The sequence below is a fragment of the Thermobia domestica genome, chromosome 11, assembly GCF_964235325.1.
Source record: "Thermobia domestica chromosome 11, izTheDome1.hap1.1, whole genome shotgun sequence".
Taxonomy (NCBI): Eukaryota; Metazoa; Arthropoda; class Insecta; order Zygentoma; family Lepismatidae; genus Thermobia; species Thermobia domestica.
This window is the reverse complement of record NC_137464.1, coordinates 261,827,254-261,847,679: the sequence shown is the minus strand read 5'-3', so window position 1 is coordinate 261,847,679 and position 20,426 is coordinate 261,827,254. Positions and strand designations below refer to the sequence as shown.

Sequence of the window (20,426 nt, the reverse complement as noted above, 5' to 3'; positions counted from 1 at the left end):
CTATAAGTACTTTCTTGTTTGGCGTAGGTGTACGCAGAATTTACCGAAGACTGGTAGACCGAATGACTCCCCAATACATATGAGACCTAAGTTTTCCTCTTCATACGATTTGGACTATGATTTTTACATATACGTAGCTAATCGAGATTCAACAACAGAAAAGTCATATCCATTCAAATTATTATTATCTTTTGGCCTATAAATGGAGTATTTTTTTCACTGATCACCTTACTCTACTACCTAGTTACTCTATGATTTTTATGCTACTTATTTTTTTCTCTTTGGAACTAAGTTGTCAATTACCAGTCCCTTTTTCTCGAAATTGTTTATTACACACAAGTTCATATATTTAATACAGTGTCTAATAAGGAATAAAAAATATTGCCTTTCTAATATTTAAACTTTATATATAATTATTTAATAGGAAGTCATGATACAATATTTTCACTAAAGGTCTACTTGAATTCAGTTGTACTCGAGCCTTTCCGGTTGGTGTGGTGATTGAAGTGGTAGTTGCTACGTAAGTATTGTTTTAAGTTTTTGTGTTGTAGAATTAAAATTGTTAAATAGTATGTAAAACAGTGTACAGTTGTATTGTATTTTATGATATATTTAATTGTCTTAAAATCTGTGTGTTTGTAGTGTGATTTATCGTGTTCTATTTTGATGCACGTGTTACCAACTGTGTCCATGTAGTGGCGGTCATTCATTAAGTTCTTGTCCTATGATATTTAGGGGGATAAAAGCGGAAGATGCGTGGTATTCAGAATTTATACATAATAAACATAGTTTCATATTGAAACGCAGAACAATTTTGATTAGAAACTTAGGCAGTTTCGTTAAAAACAATTGCAACATATAAAGGCGTATGACAATTTCATATGGAGATGATGTTGGTCGGATTCCATGTTAAAGTATAGCGCCTCATCTCATATAACCTCGATACTGGAAGACAGTACAGTCAAATCCAACTAACCACGGATATTACACAAACATCTCTTCCCTTTTAAATGTATTTTAATAAGGATTGCGTATCTTACCAATCCTATATCCCTCATCAGTTGCATTTGCAGAACATACCGAAATTCAGAAACTGGCTTAAGTTTAGAGTTGCCCCTCCAGTTTCGAAGCTACAAAAATGCTAGTTGAAACATCAAAAATTGTTAGGTTATGCTAGCTTAAGTTAAATTTTGTTAGTTTAGGTTCGTTAGCTTATTTGACTGGAACAGGTTCTCATATAAGCTTCGAAAATTTAATAGATTTTCAACATTATTCTTATGTAATTCTGTAAAACTCAATAGGAAAGGGTTCACTCGAGCAGACGGCTCTACCAAAAACAAAATTTATAGGTAAAATACGATGTCAAACGCTTTTCGTAAAAGGAGTGTGGGGAAGGTTTTAGAACACAGGTCCCCCCATATAGGTTAGTATCTAGATAGGTTTTTGTAGCAAAGTTGAATATTTAATTCAAATAGTATTGCCGAGGGAGCGTTAGCGAGTGAAGGTGGGTTAGAGCCTCGCAGGGCATATTGTTTTCGGTCTTTATGACAGCTAAATGGGAAGGGGACCTGTGCTCTAAAACCTTGCCAGGAGTGTTGGTAATTTCAGTCAGTCGATGTCATATTCAAATATTTTAAATGGTAGTGAACATATTCTAAGTGTAACTGTTTACTAAAGCAGAGGAATACAAGAAAGCGAAGAAGGTGGAAATAAACTGCGGGAGTGTTTTATTCTTGTTAGCAATGGGCGTTTGCGATGGATGTAATTCTAATATACGGTTCTATTATAAAGGATTGTGCGATAAAGAGCGTAATATTGTAAAGTTTTTGCAGCGTCATAGAATGTTGAAAAGTAAAATAAATTGTGGAAAAGAAGTAAAAATTCAGAAGAGAGGCATTACATAAGCTTTTTTACTGTCGTAAAGGTAAAAAAGGAAAACAGTGTAACACACGTGTATCAGCTGTGAAAGATACTTTTTTTTTGAAGGATCGAATTTAACTATAGAGAAAATATTGGCATTTGTAATACATTGGTACATTTCGCCATATCCAACATATTAGATAATAGAAAATGAAATGGATATAACCTCATCATCTGTTAAGGAAGTGTGTGTGGACTGGGCATTTCGAAATTCGCTGGTATGTATTTTTCCACTATCCTCGTTCATACGTATGCCCCCCTTCGCTAACACGCCTGCTCCCTACGGACGCACCCCTCCTCCGCTCGGTTCGTAGCATTCGTGTTTTACTGGCCACCTAGCACAAGTTGGTTTGTGGTTTATGCATTAGCACCTTATTTATTGCATGCTCTGCAAAAAGGAAACTGAAAAAGCAATAAATGTGTGAAAATTTGGTAGAGCCGTCTGCTCGAGTAATGCCTACGGAAATATCATATTCAACGCACCGATTCCCCACCCTATACGACTACCATGCTGTTCAGTCATCGAAACCTTCCGCATCTTGCAAATAGTACCCAATTCTACATATCTTTTCTTGTATTGAACATAACTTTACTGCGAAGCTTTCACACATAAACATCACGTGAAACTTCAAATCATCATTTCTTACCCCATTTCTCCTGTAAATTTTCCGAATTTTCATATAAACCGGAGGGGCAACTCTAAACTTTACTGGACGGACAAGGTTCTAGAGCACAGGTCCCACTTCCTATTTAGCTGCAATAAAGACCGAAAACAACGTGTCCTGCGGGGCTCTAACCCGCCTTCACTCGCTGACGCTCGATCAGCAATACCATTTGAATTAAATATTAACCTTTGATACGGAAAGGAACCAACCTAGGTGCTAACCTGTATGGGGCGGGGGGACCTGTGTTGTAGAACCTTTCCAAGAATTAACTGTCTCGAAAAAGGCTTTTGAGACACCTGTTTGTCCCGGTTTTCGTTCTTCAGATTGAAAACAATTCTACCTGCAAGAACTAAAGTTCATTCAACGAACCTTTGATCCTGATGTAAATATTTCAGAATGGTTTTACTCCGCCAGTAATCGGATGATTGGCTATCGCTCTGCGCTTCGTTCGAGAAGCACGTGCTTGTACCCTGTCGGTGTTTCACATATTCGTCGTACACGGCCACAGTGTAAACTGCGATTCGCGCAAAACCACTTTCTACGCATGCGTGTTCTCTTTTATTGCATTAATTCAATTTAGTTTTTAAACACGGTGTTGTTTCTGTTACTTAGCTGTAAAAACAATTGCATTTCTGGTAATGGGCTTTATAAACAACAAAAACATTGTAAAACAGCTTACTTAACAATGTATTATTTTCTTCTGCCGCATGGATGTTCTAAGGCTCTTTAACCTATAAAATGAAGCAATCACCACGTGTATTTGTTTACATGAGGTACTGAACATTCCTTGAATAAACTATAGTATGTCTCACTTAAAAACGGAAGGTTTTCGGAAGATTTGTGTAGCAAATTAATTTTACTAAATAAGCAACAAGGAGTTTGAAAATTACATCCATTCTTTCGTCCTATGAGTTGTTTAGCTTCCAGGAGAAAAGGATTTTTGAAAATATTCATATGTTATGGCAGCAGTTTCTTAAATATCTCTTACAATGGATAAGAACGCCTTTTTCCTGCAGACGGGTTTCAACTACTAGTTATTTTATACTTCAGTCGGCAGCAAAGACCTACTTCATTCCTGGAACTTTAATTAACAATGGAGATATTGCTCTCAGTTGCTGTATGTTAATACCATTTAAACTGTCTATTTCGTCCTGTCTGCAGTCTTCTGAGGCACAAATTTACAACAGTGACGATGCCACCTTTAATTTCGTACGCACGCAAGGGAATGAAAAGGCATTACTCGAGCAGACGATTTTACCAAATTTTAACATATTTCGTACATTTTCAAGTTAGGTTAAAGCTTTTTGTAGGAGAGCGTACATTAACTGACAAGCTCTATTAAAACTTGCAGGTTGACTTCAGGAGGGTTCAGTATAAACACAGTTTGGACGTGTTGCATTAAAAACTACAGGCATAAGACACGAACCAATTTGTGCTAGTTGGCCACTAAAAAGCACGATTGCTATCTGTCAAGGCAGGAGCGCAGCAGAGGGGCCCGAGCGTCAGCGAGGGAGTCCATCCGTAGTGAACAGGCGCGTTAGCGACAAGGGGAATACCCATAATCAAGGATAGTGGAAGAGCACACTTACACATACGCTTTCTTTATCACTCAAAATTATTTCAATATGCTATGCATTGACAATAATTACTTATATTCATTCAAAAAGAAAAAAAAAACGTTTTACCTATAAATTTTCTATTTGGGAGAACCGCGTGCTCGAGTAAACCCAGATTTAATTAAACTAACATAATGACAGTAATTAGCGAAATTGTACATTTTTTTCGAACAAAGGCCACGACACCTGTTGTTTTCTCTCGAAATACTACGTTTCATCTTTTTGTTATGTGAACAGTGCGTTAAAAATCAGTTCCTTTAATTGAGAAAAAATGAATTAACAAAGTCACTTAGAAACATTTTTAAAGATTTCCTATACTATTAATTCTTTTATTTATTTAAAAGAAACGGAAGAAATAGTTTTACAGGGAAAATAACGTACAAGGTAAAACGTGCTTGAAAGACGTAAAATTTAAAGGAAAACGTAAGGCAAACCGTTGTTGAAAAAGGACGTTAAAGCCAATCAAACTTTCCTATCGGTATGTCATCTAGATAAATAAATGAAGTTATGGTAAGTGTTTAGTAGAATGGGTCCAGAAGTACGTAAAGAATGCAAAATTTATTGGAGAAATGGAAGATGCAAGTACTTAAACAAGGTGTCTATCGGTTACGAAAGTAATGGAAAAGTCACGAAATCAGAAAACGGTTATGAGAATCAAGAAAAAGTCACTAAATTTAGCTTTTAGGTCACGATTTTTTTTTTTTTTTTTTTTTTTTTTTTCATCTGTACTTGTTTTATAAAACGTCAAAAGTATGTATGATCAGCTTTAGACGCTACCAAATCGCAAGCAAAGCACGCTTCTATCACATGCATGAAAATTCGGTTCAACTCGCACCTAAATTTGCTCTTGAAAATGTTACTAAATTTTATGGTTTGGGAAAGAAGTCACGAAATTTCATTTTGGAATTTTAGTAGACACCCTGTTAGACCTGACATAACCTAACGAAATCAAACCCAACCTAAACTAATCTAAACTACCTAATAATAATAATAGACATACGCTAAATTCTATCATTTTTTTGGAAAATTATGCTGAACCCCTACACTAAGCCAAACTGGCCTAATGTGTACAGAAACTACCGAAATTGTAACATTTTTTAGGAAAAATAGCTGGACCCCTCCAGCTAAACATTGTCCGAAGTTATTTAACCAAACAATAGTGTTTGCCAATCTTAATGTAGAATCATTTAAGCTTTACCGTTATTGATAGAAATACAGCGTCAGAACATATGTTGTAAAAGATTACGGGCAAAGTGAGCCAACCAACTTAGGCTAGGTTCCCACTAATATGCACGAATTCCATCTGACCAAGTCGGCACAGGGACATTACAGGAGGGCCTGTACGGGGTCGCGTCCGTAGATAGCAAGGCGCGTCAGCGACTGAGGGTATGTGCGTAAATGAGAATGTTGCAAAAGCATAATTTTGATTTTAAACTCAAATTAATGAGCAGCAGCAAAACGATATAATATCCGTAACCCGGTGGACTTTACAGTATACGCTCCAGTTGCGTGTCGATAAGTAGGACCGCGTAAGAAGAGATGGGTTGGGTCGTGTTAAGTTAGGGATGTTTGAGCACACTTCGTTAAAATTGAGTATAATTCGTGTCTGCATAGTGATATCAGTTGGAGCGAACATTGTAAAATACACTCCTGAAACATTCCACTTCTCAATTTTCTCTTTTTTCTTCAATTTTTTCCTAGTTCTGGCTCATACCTACGAAAACTAACCACTATTGACTAAATAGCACCTGCCTCACTGCCTTTTACACCCTAATCCGTTGGCTACTCGCCGACTTCACACACTCAGTCTTTTGCACTACAATGTGTCAGCAAGGAGACCTCATGTAAGCGTCATGATACAGTTGGATAACATATTTTAAACAATGACTTCGGGACTATTTTTTGCTAGCCAGACCCTATTCATAGCCATGACGTGTATGACTTACTGAATAGAAATGGAACATGGCATGTAAGTTTGAGATTCTCGTTTAGGGGTACTTAAAGTCGATTGTGTCCAACAGACCGGTATTTGATTCACGGCGGTAGCGCTGGAGAAAGCAAGACTGGATTAGAACTGCTGGGCATGCACTAAGTTGCTTGCGGAAATGCTAATAATTATTAAAAACCAATGTGTTCTTAATCTGAATAGGAGTCGTATTTATTTATTTATGATTTTTACATTCCAATGTTGGTCGTTGAAATTGAAGACTACTACGAGGAATTAATGATTGTAAAATTGATTTTGGAAGGACTATTCATTAACCATATGCCCTAAGTGGGATTCAAACCCAGTATAGACTAGTGATTGCCAGCGTAATACTTAGACCGCTTTATCATTGTCTGCATGGGTGTAATGCTTTCTTAATGGAAGATTATATTAAGTATATATCTCGAATAAATTAGGGTACAGGTAACTAATATAGGAACACTATTTGCAGCAGTTACTGGTAAAGTCTAGTAATTCACAGGGAAAGGGTAACATCTGATGAAGTTAATTTCTGCAGCTGCCAACTTCTAAATAAAGTGATCGGATATAGATAATAGGGTCAGAGTGCACTTTGAGCAGAACAATTGATTTTGTCACAGGATGTGGCATTGTTCACATAAGGTACCGTAAGTTAAGGGTAAGTAGGGTAGGGTCGGATTAGCTTAGGGTTAGGGAAGTTGGGACCCATTTTATTAGGAAATGAGTGTAATTCCTCTTATTACTATTTATTGTGAATCGGTTCCTACGAATGTCCTGCTCAAAGTGCACTTTCGCCACTAATACAAGTAACGTAGGGATAACAATCAATAATCCACCATAAGGAGTACCAGTAATACTATCTTATGCACATTCCAAGGCTTATAGGTCACAGAAGATTATAATAGTTTCCTTCAATACCTTTAATGCCGTTCATATCCGTACTACTCGCATGACTTCCGTTGCTATACCTTCGTAAAGTTAATTTCAAGCTATATTTACTGGAAATAGCTTCCGTCATAGCGCCTTGGGCGGCCTAGTACCAGTACTATACGCTTTTCTTGTAGATTATAAAATTGATCCCATCGTGCAATCATGGCCAGTATCAACAGAATACATCAATAAAATTGTTACGAAATAAAAAAAAATGTCAGTCGTTTTCGATTTTTATGCACAATACGTGTAAGATTAGATAAGGTTAGGGGTGGCGGGGAATTCTAAATACGTTAATAAAATACAAGCTCTAAAGCTATTAGGAGAAATTTCTTTCCAAAAGAAAACTTACTGTATGGTGGCTCGCTGTACTTAATACCTTGATCATTTATCGGAATTTGTTTCCCTGTACATTTGTTATCGGAAATAAGCCACAACTGCAGTTCGTAAAACTATGAATAAACATCAGAATGTTTCCTTTCAAGCGTTTTTTACGCTAATAACATGTTTTATATTATGGTAAGAAAATGTAGTAGAAACCTGACGTCCATAAATATGAGTACAGCTATTGAAAGGAAAGCAATATATCGCAGGCTCGTGTAAGCTCATCTTCGGAATTAAGATTTTGTGTTAAGGTTTTTACGTCAGGTTGTATGCATTGCATTGGAGGCACTGTATTTAAGTATAGTATATGTTTAGCAGTGATTTGGATCTGAGTTTAGGAATAGTTTTCGTGGAAAAGATATTACAATATCACCATATAATCGCAATCTGTCAAGAGACTGTTAAAGGAATATTTTCTGATTGATCATAAGATGCATTCTGTTTTTGCTGTCACTTTTCTTCGTTGTGTATGTAATGCATTAGATGATCGTGTTTAGAGTTTAACGTAATGTTGGAATTAATAATTGGTGTGCAGTATTTGTTTAATGATTTACAAGCGTCTGTAATCTTTGTAAATCAACGGAAGATTGTAATACATTTATTTTTTAGGTTATACTGAATCAAAATGTCGGGGGGCTTAGATATTTTAAGCCTCAAAGAAGAGGATGTAACCAAAATGTTGGCTGCGTGTACGCATTTAGGAACAGAAAATGTGGACTTTCAAATGGAGCAGTATGTGTATAAACGACGACCAGATGGTAAGTTATTACAAAGGAATTTTCCGCTTTTTCTTTTATAATGAGGCATTAAAATTCACTTAAATAAAATAGCTTATGCCGGACATATGGGGCTATCTTGGTACCTAATTTCAAGGAAATCAAATATACAGTTTCTGAGATACCACTGATCCAAAATTTTCCCGAGGAGTATTTGATTTTCAAATAAATGTTCCTGACATCTTGTATCCTATTCTTTCCTCTTCAAAATGGTATGTTATTTTTCTCTGAAACTCAATATTTACGGGAGATATGACCAATTGAAGCTAACAAGATTCTACAAAATACATCAAATTTGTCCATTTTTTTTTTTTACCACCGTGTATTCTGAAACTACATGGAGTACAGGGCTAAAATTTAATGCGTGATCATCTCTCATAGGGGCCTATATGTATAGCAAGTTTCATCAAATTCTGAGACTTTTTTTTTTCCTAAAAATTTTGTTAATTTCACATGGAATGAATCAGGTAGAAGCGACGAAACAATATTTTTCACCATTGTTGCTAATTTATGGATGTTCAGCTAAAAGGTTGTCGGGAAAACATGGCATGATAGCTCTGTTTTTGACCTATGACAATTAAATGAGGCAAGTATAAAATAGCAAAACCAGTTCCTCGGTGCAGTTCAGAACAAAGCTGTCTCTTCTTCAGCTGTTAAGAGATGGGGTGGGTACGAGTAGGTGGCACTGCAACCTAATTTCGTTGTTGCTGTATGTAACATTTCAGTATGCTGATCGCTGATTGTAAATTTTGTTGATATCGAGGTGGTAGAATATGCAGGACATAAGAAGGAAAATGGAAAACTATATCAAGACGGATGTGTTCGTATGTGAGGAGTGTCATCCATTTGGTTGATATTTCTCAAGACGTGTGCACAAAAGAGTTCTTTAGGTGCAGTAGATGGTTAGAAAGGTGATAGTGTATTAGACAGAAAGCTGGATCGTTTATACTGTAAATAAGTGTATTAGACAGAAAGCTGGATCGTTTATACTGTAAATCACTGGTACTTTCTTTTTGCTTTCTCTTTAATTAGATACTTACATGAATGGTTGAATGAATATATAAAGTTTAGTTTTTGTATTTCTCAACAATTTGATGTCATAAGGTGCATTTCCATATGTAGTAAGATAGTATTTCTGTAGTAAGCTACTTATTTATATTAGACGGAATAATGTAGTAGTGTTAAATAATTGTACATAAAACTGAGGAATTACGTCATTATTGAACTTAACTGGATGAATCGATACGTTAGGAACCAGTTTCTAATGGTATTTTAGGAGTTAAAACTTTCCGTTAGACTCATAAACTGTTCCCAGTAGTAGATTCGGGATGTATCGGTCAATTTGTTTGAATTGATTTGAAAAATATACATTGGTGATGGTGTAGTTTGGACACAAACGAAACCAAGTCACTATGCTTGTCGGCGACAATATTGATGCAAAAAGTTGATTACTTTCTAATTCTAGTATGGGAAGCATGTGTGATATGCGGTTTTTTTTTTCGTGCATCTAGAACAATAAAAGGAATTAGAAGAACTGATATTTTTCTCTCTCGCAGGTGTACATATAATTAATCTTCGAAGGACATGGGAAAAGCTGTTGCTAGCAGCCCGTGCAATAGTAGCAATTGAACATGCGTCCGAGGTTTTCGTCATCTCTTCTAGACCATATGGACAGAGAGCAGTGCTTAAGTTCGCAGCTCACACAGGAGCTGTACCCATTGCTGGACGGTTCACCCCAGGTGCTTTCACGAATCAAATTCAGGTATGTAGTATATGTTACCAGAATCACTCACCTAGTAATGTTCCTCATCAATATTTCGAGTAAAACATTCGGTCACTCTTCCTCAGAGGTATACAATGGCTTAAATTCTTTGTACAACACGATATATACATTGTATTTTGTCTCAACATGGTAGTTATGAGTATTGCGTAGATTTTGTCCGTACTTAAGTGTTTTCAGGTATTTAAAGTAGGTTTCTTACGCTTGATAAGTAATTACTTTAGCAAAGTTCTCATGCAGATTTTAGTACCTTGTCAATTGTAACGACAAAGTTCTTGGATTGCTCAGTCAGTAACGAAGATTATACTCACCACTGTGTCCAGTCCATCCTCAATTGGATGACTGCTTTATTGGTACCGTTGCCAGATCCATGTAATTGCAAGATTAAAGTTAGTGCCGGAGGCCGCGGTGGCTCAATGGTAGAGCGTTCACCTCTGGTGCGTGGAGTCCCGGTTCGATCCCAGCTCGCGTCAAGTGGACTTTGTGGTGGAGGTGGATAAACCATGTGCACTGGCTCCTCCAACTTTCTCATTCCATTTCATTCATTTCTCATCACGGCCTCCTTTAGCCTAGCCGACATACCCGTCCGACGTAAAACTGAAATATTTCATTTTTTGAAGTTAGTGCCCGTTTTAACTTACATCTAAATGGATTTGGCCATTGACGTCTCTTATTAATGGTGGACTGAACACAATAGTAAGTACAACTTTTTTCTTGATTAATTGGTGCTGCTGCGTGTATTATAGTCATTAGTGTGCAAAAGGCAACTACTGTGGTGTTTTTACTTGGCATTTCCCTATCATCCACCTGCTTGCATTGTTGTTAGTATGGTCAGTAATAGGGATAAAAAAAAAAATGTCTTCTGTCCGAACTTCCAGAGTTATATCTCACCTAAGTTTCCAACAGAAGGAACATTTCACTTGGTGTTTAAGTAACGTGAAAATGTTAAAAGTTCGAACAGCAGAGTTGATGCAAAAATACAAATTTTGTTTATATACTTTTTATTAGCTTGAATGCTCAATGTTGAATGTTGTATTTTCTTGTAGGCTGCTTTCCGTGAGCCAAGATTACTGGTTGTTACCGATCCAGCTACTGACCATCAGCCTATAACAGAAGCTTCCTACGTCAACATACCAGTGATAGCATTCTGCAACACGGAATCGCCTTTGCGTTTTGTAGATATAGCTATTCCATGCAACAACAAGGTATGTGTGTGTGTGTTTTGATGTACCTCATTTGTCACCTTTCTGCGTGGTGGTTTCATTATCATTAGTAGCTTTCTTCACTGAAAATAGACATGTGTAATGTTTTTTAACCAGAATACGAGGTTTTTAACTTTCGTAGCTACCAGAAGAGAACCACGGGAGAACACGAAACGGAAAAAAGATAAAACTAATTCATTGGGTGTCGTCCCCACCCACCTTCCCGACCCGATTTAAACATTGTTGAATAGCGACCCTGAAAATATATCAAATGTAATTCAACCGCCCGCCATGTATGAATTCTACATTATGTAATTTGATTGCTCCAGGCATGTCATATGGCTATGTGCATGACTGCTGCAGAGAGTTCAGAAGAAGAACGACGATGGCGGCCAGACGACCTTGCTTAATGCATAAACCATGTGGTTCGTAAACGACGTAGATTACGATTTCTGAACTGTATTGAATTCCCTGAAATTTCAAAATCAGCGCCTGGAGAAATCGAATTGCACTTGATTGGCGTTTCGATTGCCCTTGATATGTTTTGGAGCTCGCTTCTACACAGCGATTGAACGACAGAGCCTATCAGTGAGTGGTGTAAGCTATGTCCAATTAATATTATTATTATTTTATGTATTTATTTTGTCTTGTACGCGTTTCGTCATCTCACGTGGTTCTCTTTCTCCTTTAGCGGAGGTTGATAAAAAATTAGTCATCGTATTTCGAAATGTCAGGAGTCAACTGCATAAGAAACTTAGAAACTGAACAAAAGAAATATCCGTATTTTGTAGTTATCTGTCAAAAGCTTTTTCCATTTTACAAATAAACAAGTTGACATTATTCAGCATTGTTTCGCAACCATAAGAATTATTAACTGTTCTGCCTTTTGGCAGATTCTGGAACTACTGAGGTTTTTTTTTTTTTTTTTTCTGTTTTAGGTTTAGGCGTGGGAATGTTTCTTCCACGTTTCTCAATCTTTAACTTTTTCTTTTAACTTTCAGTATTTTCTTCTATTCTTCAAATCATCAAATAAGTTGTGTTCTTCCTATTCCTCGCTTTCCTTCTATGATTGTATGAGGAAGGCAATTTCTTTGCAAGATGTGTCCAATCCAATTGCCCTTCCTACGAAGGGTGCTGGCTGAAAGCATCCTCTTCTCTTCTATCCGTTTTAAAAGATTTTATTACTCTCTCTGTCCATTTTATCTTCTCCATCTTCCTCCAACACTACATTTCGAAGTTTATATATTCTTAAATTTCTTAAATTATTTGTTACAGTTATCTTTTATCAATTGTCATATATTTGACTTTAAACGTGTCATTAATGTTTCCTTTTTTTTCATTTTTTTTTTCTTTTTTTAGCACTTGCATATTGTACGAATGATGTACAATCTCTTATTTTGCAGCACGATGTGTCAGATGGACATTTAAGTTTAAAGAAAATACATAAGTATTGATTTAAAAAACTGCTCAAGCTGTGCTTGTAACTCTTTACTAGTAGTACTTTCCCTATCATCCACCTGCTAGGCAAAATATTGCTTGGTGGGTCAGTCATAGGGATAGAGAAATTCTTTTGTCCGATTTTTGTAACAATTGTGTTACAAGAGTTTCCAACAGAAGATACATTTGTAGTAAGCGAGTAGCGTTTAGTCTTTTATGCACCAAATTTGCATTGAACTTTTTCACATGTCACCATTAACATCAACAAAAGTAATGGCAGTGACGAATAGGCGTATTAATACTTAAACAAACCGAATGTATGACAATGTATTGTTTCTCTTTTCTCCCCATTGTATTAAATAAGTGAAATGTTTCTGTATTTCAGACCCCGCATTCAATTGGTCTTATGTGGTGGTTGTTGGCAAGAGAGGTTCTGCGTTTGCGAGGATCGATTGGACGAGAGTCTCGATGGGATGTTGTGGTTGACCTTTTCTTCTACAGAGATCCAGAAGAGGTATGTGCGCTGCATTTAAGTTGAGGGAATACACTTAGCTAAATTTATATTTGTATTTCGATAAAGTAAAACAATTGTAAAATAAGCTATTTACATTAACAAGCCAAAACATTATGACGACCTACTCAATGTCTAGTATTATGGTATGTTCACTAGCTCTCACGACACCCGAATTGCGGTGGCTGGAGGTTTAGCGTACCACATCTGCACACACAAGTCACTTAATTGTTGTAAATTCTGCGGTGAACTCGGATGAGTCATTGAGTGACATACCAAATGTTTTCAATTGGGTTGTCTGGATTAGTGTCAGGGCTACTACAATTAAAATTCGTCGGTGTGCACCTAGGATCTCCAGCATAACGTTGGCCTCTTGGCAAGGAGCGTTGTCCTGCTGAAAGGTAACCATTGCCAGCTCGAAATGTGGCTCACATGATCAGCAGTGACCACCTGATATAGCTACAAGCAGTCATGATGCCCTCCACACGCACTACCGGTCCTATGTATGACCATGTGAAGGTTCTCCAAATTGTAATGTAGCCGCTACTAGCGTGTCATCATCCTACGATGCACGTCTTGAGCAACTCTTCACTGGAAGGCGACGGATTCTGACCTCTTAATAGGTGCGGAGAAGGCGTATTGTGATAGATCGGGCCATGAATCGTTGTGCCATTGCTCTGCACTCCAATAACGATGGGTATACGCCTGTTTCAATCGTAATCGACGAAGCCGTGCAATTAACATTGGTACACGTTTGGGACATCGGCCACGAAGGCCCGATCAGTGTACGGTAAACTGTGTTCACACACACTTGCTCTTTTTCCAGTGTTAGTCCGCTGTTAATTGTACCACATATTATAGCCTATTGTGTTGTACCAAACTCGACAGTCAACGACGTCGGACATTTTTGGTAGCTGCCCCATTTTGTGTCGTTTCAGTCTTTTTTCGCCTTTGGAGGACAGCACAGCAACGCGCGAACACCCGACAAATCGCAGTTCGCGAGATACTAGTTCCCAGCTAGTATCTCGGCCATCAACCAGGCCATCAATCTGGTTTCAATCACTCGGTGTATAGCCGGCCTTCCCCATTCTACGCAACGCAAAAGCATTACATTGACTAATCAAGTGAGATCACTGTCACCATCTGAAGAGCTGTTCTGCTGTGCCCAGTGGCTCTTACGTTAGCCTAACGACTTCCTTCAAGTGATAGCGGCTGGTTATAATGTTTCAGCTGATGTTTGTCTTGTATATGTGAAAAGAATTAACTTCAAAAATTTAACGTTGTGGCAAAGGCAAAGAATAGTAAGAAAGACTTGTGTAATATAAGTAATTTCTTATATAAGTAATTTTGTCTGCATTTAGTTTTTTGGAATTTGTGATAAAATACTATGAAATAAAATAGTCTGAGAGATACACGATTTTTTTTTTTCCCTGATAAATGATCATTTAGGAAAGAAGTAATGAGGAAAAAATTGTATTTACTCAAGACGTGACCGTAAGTCTTGTTCAAATTGGTTTCCCTGTCATCCACCTGCCAGGCAGAATGTTGCTTAGTGGGTCAGTCACAGGGATAGAGAAATTCTTTTGTCCGATTTTTGTGACTACCATGTTACAAAGGTTTCCAACAGAAGATACAGTTGTACGCAAGACAATACTCATACATTATCTACGTTGTGAATCAGAAGAATTTGATATGATGATAGGCTATCAATTAAGTTATTAAACAGGGTGTCTATCGGTCACGAGTAAGTCACGAAATCAGAAAACTGTCATGAAAGTCAAGAAATTTAGCTTTTGGGTCTCTCTCTTTTTTTTTTTTTTTTTTTTTTTTTTTTTTTTTTTTTTTTTTTATCTGTACAAATGTAAGCAGACACTGGAAAATTTTGTTCTATAAAACTTCAAAATTCACCGCCAAAAATGTCTTATGGTCTGCTTTAGACGCTATCAAATCGCAAGCAAAGACGCTTCTATCGCATGTATGAAAATTCGACCTAATTCGCGCCCAGATTCGCTCTTGAGATTGTCCTTCAACTGTCATCATTGAGCAGTGGCGATGTAAATTTCATCGCATCGCCGAAACCACCTATGCTTCTAACCAGTTTATTAAACTGTGAGGAGATACAAAGTTTTTATCGCTCCAGAGAATAGCGTTTTAAAGTAGAGAAAGATAAAGATAAGTGCTAAAGAATATAGGTACTGTTATTAGTTTTTGAATGTTATGAAATTTTATGGTTTGGTAATGAAAATGTCACGAAATTTAATTTTGGAATTTTAGTAGACACCCTGTTAAACTTCCTTTCTTATAATCATAACGAATTATCGAAAGTTGTGCTTTCAAGATGAAGATTACAACGATGAAAATTTTACCCTTAGCATATATTCCTCATGAACTCAACAATTGTAAATTTTTATGAGGACATTCGGGAATGGTAAATATGTCATTCTCTTGTATCAATGCAATATGACCAACTTGTAGCCTAGGGGAAGACGCATTCTAAGTCACTTTGAATACTGCATTACTTACAATCGAAATAATTTTGGAAATGACAAATCGCTCAGAGCAGGTTTGTATGTTTTTTGTTTCCTCACTGTATGGATGAAATTCTTTACTGTTTGCGTCTTTTCCAAAAGCACGAACTTGTAAAGCTTTCTGTTAAATCGAATATATATCATTCACTCACTCTAATTTAAATCGGCAGATGCTGTTTGTTGGTGGTATTCATACCGAGATAGTTCGAGTAATAATCCATATATATATACTGGTAAAGATGCACGGTTAAAGTTTTCGCTTTGTAATCGGAAATCTCCGGAGTCGGATTTTTCTGTCATTTAGCTCAGGCTGGGAGACTTCTTTAAATTAGACTTCGACCCAGCTCATTATGCAACAGAGGAAATGACCATATACCAGGTGATAAGTCGCCCAATTCATGAAGATACTTTGAAAAGAAAGAAAAAAAAAAGTTGAAAATGGGCACCTTTTACTGCTTCACACGTCTGTACCTTTCTGATCATATTCGTGAACGCGCTTTGGAGCGTTACATGTAAAAAGTCTACATATCATTGACTGTTAGTCGGCAGTTTTTATACGGAATGCCTTCCTTGGCTGTGCCCTTGTATAGCGTGTCACGCTTGTTTCGTAGCTGACGCCTTATGTAATCTTCCTGAAAGAAATTACTTCCTCCAATGTGTACACCATATAGCTGTAATACTACTACAGCAAGTTCCAAGTTCTTTGCTTCAAATTACCACCACTTGACACCTGCAACAAAATAAATGTTTGTACCATGGATTGCGAGACTTTTTTGATCACTCTAGTTGTTGCGCCTGGATTTTTGCTAATAAACCTTGTCTCAGTTTTGTAGGAATTAATGTAATTTAATGGAGAGAATCTTGATCCAAAAAAGAAAGAAAATCATAAAATCAGTATAATCAGACCAACTGAATCTACCATTGTCTCAATCACTCGAGTGTATATATATATTTTTGATGTCGAAAGATTTTTTTTTTCTAAATCTTTTTTTCATTCATATGGTATCTATATGTCCACTAATGCAAAGGTTTTCAATATAATTATAAAAGCTAATGCTGTTTTTGTATTTAGGCTGAGAAGGAAGAACAGGCGACGAAGGAGGTTGTTCCTGCGCCCGCTCCCCTGAAACCTGCTGATCCTGAGTTCCCAGCTACCCAGGAATCTTGGGGAGGAGAGATGGTGCCTGAACCTACATCTGTACCAAACTGGGCGGATGATGTCCCCACACCGATGCCTGCACCTACCCCGATGGGGGCATTTTCTTCTGACGATTGGGCTAATCAGGTATGCCAATATTTTAACATAATTTTTTCATATCCGACTGTAATCATCTTCAATGTTCTGAATGATGCATTGGTCCATTGGTTGAGTGTTTTCCGTTAAAAGCTTTGTTTTGATTTCGATTACCCACATCACACACTTTCCGTTTAATGAATTGAATTTAGCACGTTTTCCACCCCAAAATTTGAGACAAACTATTTCCGTTTAATAAGGGATCCGTTGATGGCAGTTTTTACTGTATTATTATTTAATCAATTTTTAGGAACGTAGGAGATCGTAATTTGATCTATGAAAGAAGATTTACATATCAATAAATTAAAACGACATGAACTATTTTCAAAACTTTTAATGTATTATATTTCACATAGTTAATTTGCTGTCGAGCTCTATTTCTTTCTTCGAAGTGGAATACTCTCGGTAGGAGCAGAGGAATTTTGGGGGTAATTAACTTAAATGTAAATTTCTGGTTTGATGTGTTTGCCCTGTCATCCACCTATTAAGCAAAAAGTTGCTTAGTGGGTCAGTAACAGGGATAGAAAAACTTTCTTCTGCCCGATTTTTGTAAGCCGAAGTTCGTAATTGTCTTACAAGAGTTTCGAACAGAAGTTACAATACACTTTTACTCAGTACCCTGTTTGTCCAGATTAAATATTTTAGAAGTGCGAACTGACTACTTGATTCCATCAGAAACCATGATGACTTATTTTCTCAATCGCGGCTGAAAAAGATGTGTATAATGTTTTTGCAAATCTACAAAAATTGCAGGATGCCACACTTGGCGCTTTCGATACAAGTTTACAGATCGTTCTTAAATTAATGAATTGATATGGAAACTGTCGAAGGAGATAAATACTTAGATGTGAACTTCTTTCTCTTCAGGTGAACGAAGAGTGGGGTTCAACCACTACTACACAGCCTGCTGGAACTGATTGGGGTGGCTCCAACAGTTGGAATTAGAGGACCCACTTAAAACGATTTGTAAGGGGAAATTGTTAATAAATAACTGAAGAAGTAACACGTTTGTAGTTTTTATTGATAAATCTGAACAGTTCTTGTTTATGGATATCAGTGTACCTAATATAGTATATGGTGACCCAAAAGCTTCCTTACAGGAAGAATATATTCAAACTAGTTGTTGACTTCGAGAGCTCGACACAGGTAAATGCATTTCCACCAATGCTGATGCTGGAGGAAGTCTGCTGTTGACATTTGGTATCAAAGATGCGGATTTATACATGAAGTAACTTCCAGATTTTCTTCTAATACGAGGGAGGATCAGAAACTAAGGTTACAAGGCCGATAATTTTAATACATGGAGTTGGCAACTGTGCAGTTCAAGCCACGTGCCATTTACGGCGCGAGTTGTAGGTGAACACAAATGGCGACTCGTTTGGAAGACTGGTCTCGCGAAGAAGTCCGGATTCGATTTGTGTGGGCGAAACATGTAACCGTGACTGAAATTCACCGGCAGCTGGTAGAGGTTCACGGAGAGACGTTAGTGTCTCGTCGTCATGTCGTTGAATGATGTTGAAAGTTTGTTACTGGTAGAGAAAACATCACCGTTAAAAAGCACAGTGGCCGACCCAGCACGGCGTCAACAGATTTGAACACAGCTCGACCACCCTCCCAATAGTCCGGACGTCGCTCCAAGCGACTTTCACCTGTTCCCGCACTTAAAGGAGCACCTAGAAACCGTTGCATTGCTCCAGATGAGGTGAAATACTTCGTGAAAACGTGGCTGAACATGCAAAGACAATTTTTACCAGGAGGGAATCTTCAAAATCATTCCACAATGCAACAAGTGCCTCAAACAATATGGAGTCAATCCATTCTAAATGATCAAGCATGTGCCGCTCGACCATCACCAAAAATCTAATTTCTTCATGAATGTTTATGCTATATCAGGGTACTTCAAAACCACAATTAATTATTTATTACAATATCCCATGGCGACGCAGCGGCTGCCGCCATTTTGCGGTTTTTTGGTTTTTTTATTTATTTATTTATTTATTTTAGGCGTTTACGTTGTTTTGAATATCACAGCATGTATTTGTTCTACCAAATTGAAAATTGCTGGACGTCTTCAACTCGTGCAGAGCTAAAACTTTGACCTCTAAACATTTTTGCCTAAAACCTTTTGAAGGGAGTGAAATCAGGGTCTACAGTAGCAACATTTTTGGACATTGAAGACATGTTTGGGAAGAGGAAACAACTGATGTAGAGGTCTGAATTTGTCTGTGTATGTAGTCCGGGATCATAAGTTAATACACAAACAATTACAGACCTGTAGCTGCTTCCAAAGACCTGAAAAAGAATCGGAAAGTTGGAGAATTATGTCAATTTGGCATGTTTCACTGTCCAATATCTCCAATGGGCCTGGATAAAAAAATCAAATTTTGGGAATCATTAGACCTTCAGTATATCATATCATCACACAACAAAGCACGATTTCTGTTTTTAAGCAGAAGGGGGTCAAAGTATTAAGTAATGACGTCATACTCTAGGTGGTGTTTTGTTCATAAATTCAACTGGAAATTCGTTGTTGTGAAGTAAAATAAAGTAGGATGAATAGCTAGTCCAGTTAAGGCTCTCAACCTCGTTTCTTTTCGCTAGTTGTTGTAACATTGTCTTATCACACCCACAGCAGCACTGATGAAAAATGCCGCTATCAGCAGAAGAGGAGACAAGTCAAAATGCACAATTGATAAAAAGTCCTTACCAAGTACTCATTGTTCTTGCTGTTTGCTATATCAATGATATTCAATCCTATTTATTCTTGTTTTAACTGTCAACTCATACAGGAGACGTCCTTTCGTTTGATCTACATTCCTCAGTCAGTGTTTACAGCGAGTAAGTGGTAACTGACTTGGGAGTCAAGTGGTTTTAGGCAAAAATGTTGAGATATCAAGTTTTAGCTCTGCACGAGTCGGAGACGTCCTGCAATTTTTAATTTGGTAGAGTAAATACATGCTGAGATATTCAAAACAACGTAAATGCGAAATGGAGGCAGCCGCTGCGTCGCCATGGGGTTGGGGGGAGGGGGAAGTGGTTTTGAAGTACCCTGATATATATATATATATGATAAACATTCATGATTTTTTGAAAAGGTCGAGCGGCAGTTTTTCTATTTTCTCGATCACTTAGCATAGATTGACCCTTTGGAGACCATGTAGAAAAATAACTTAATGTACTACCTCTTGCATGTATTGGTTGTATGAAATAATATAAGTTTCACTATAGATTTTGTAACCTTACTTTCTGATCACCCCTGTACTAGTTCAGAAGTTACGTATGACACAGTTATCCCAGGGTAAAAATCAAAGGAAAATACCATCTTGAAAGCGGGAAGGCAAATTCAAAGAGCTCTGACCGACTGATCTAATGGCTCGGAAACGTTTGTCCAGCTGCTGTTGCACAGGGTACAAATAC

The 20,426-nt window shown here is 37.3% G+C and overlaps 1 protein-coding gene across 1 annotated transcript; it reads left to right on the top strand.

Moving 5' to 3' along the window:
• The first annotated feature begins 365 nt into the window (after window positions 1–365).
• On the top strand, window positions 366–18,012 carry sta (stubarista 40S ribosomal protein SA). Its single transcript, XM_081732205.1, has 7 exons — window positions 366–520; window positions 8,091–8,239; window positions 9,814–10,019; window positions 11,084–11,242; window positions 13,062–13,190; window positions 16,788–17,000; window positions 17,877–18,012. Exons 2-7 carry the CDS (start codon window positions 8,107–8,109, stop codon window positions 17,952–17,954), a joined length of 918 nt encoding a protein of 305 aa, XP_081588331.1. The 5' UTR covers window positions 366–520; window positions 8,091–8,106; the 3' UTR covers window positions 17,955–18,012.
• The last annotated feature ends 2,414 nt before the right edge of the window (window positions 18,013–20,426 follow it).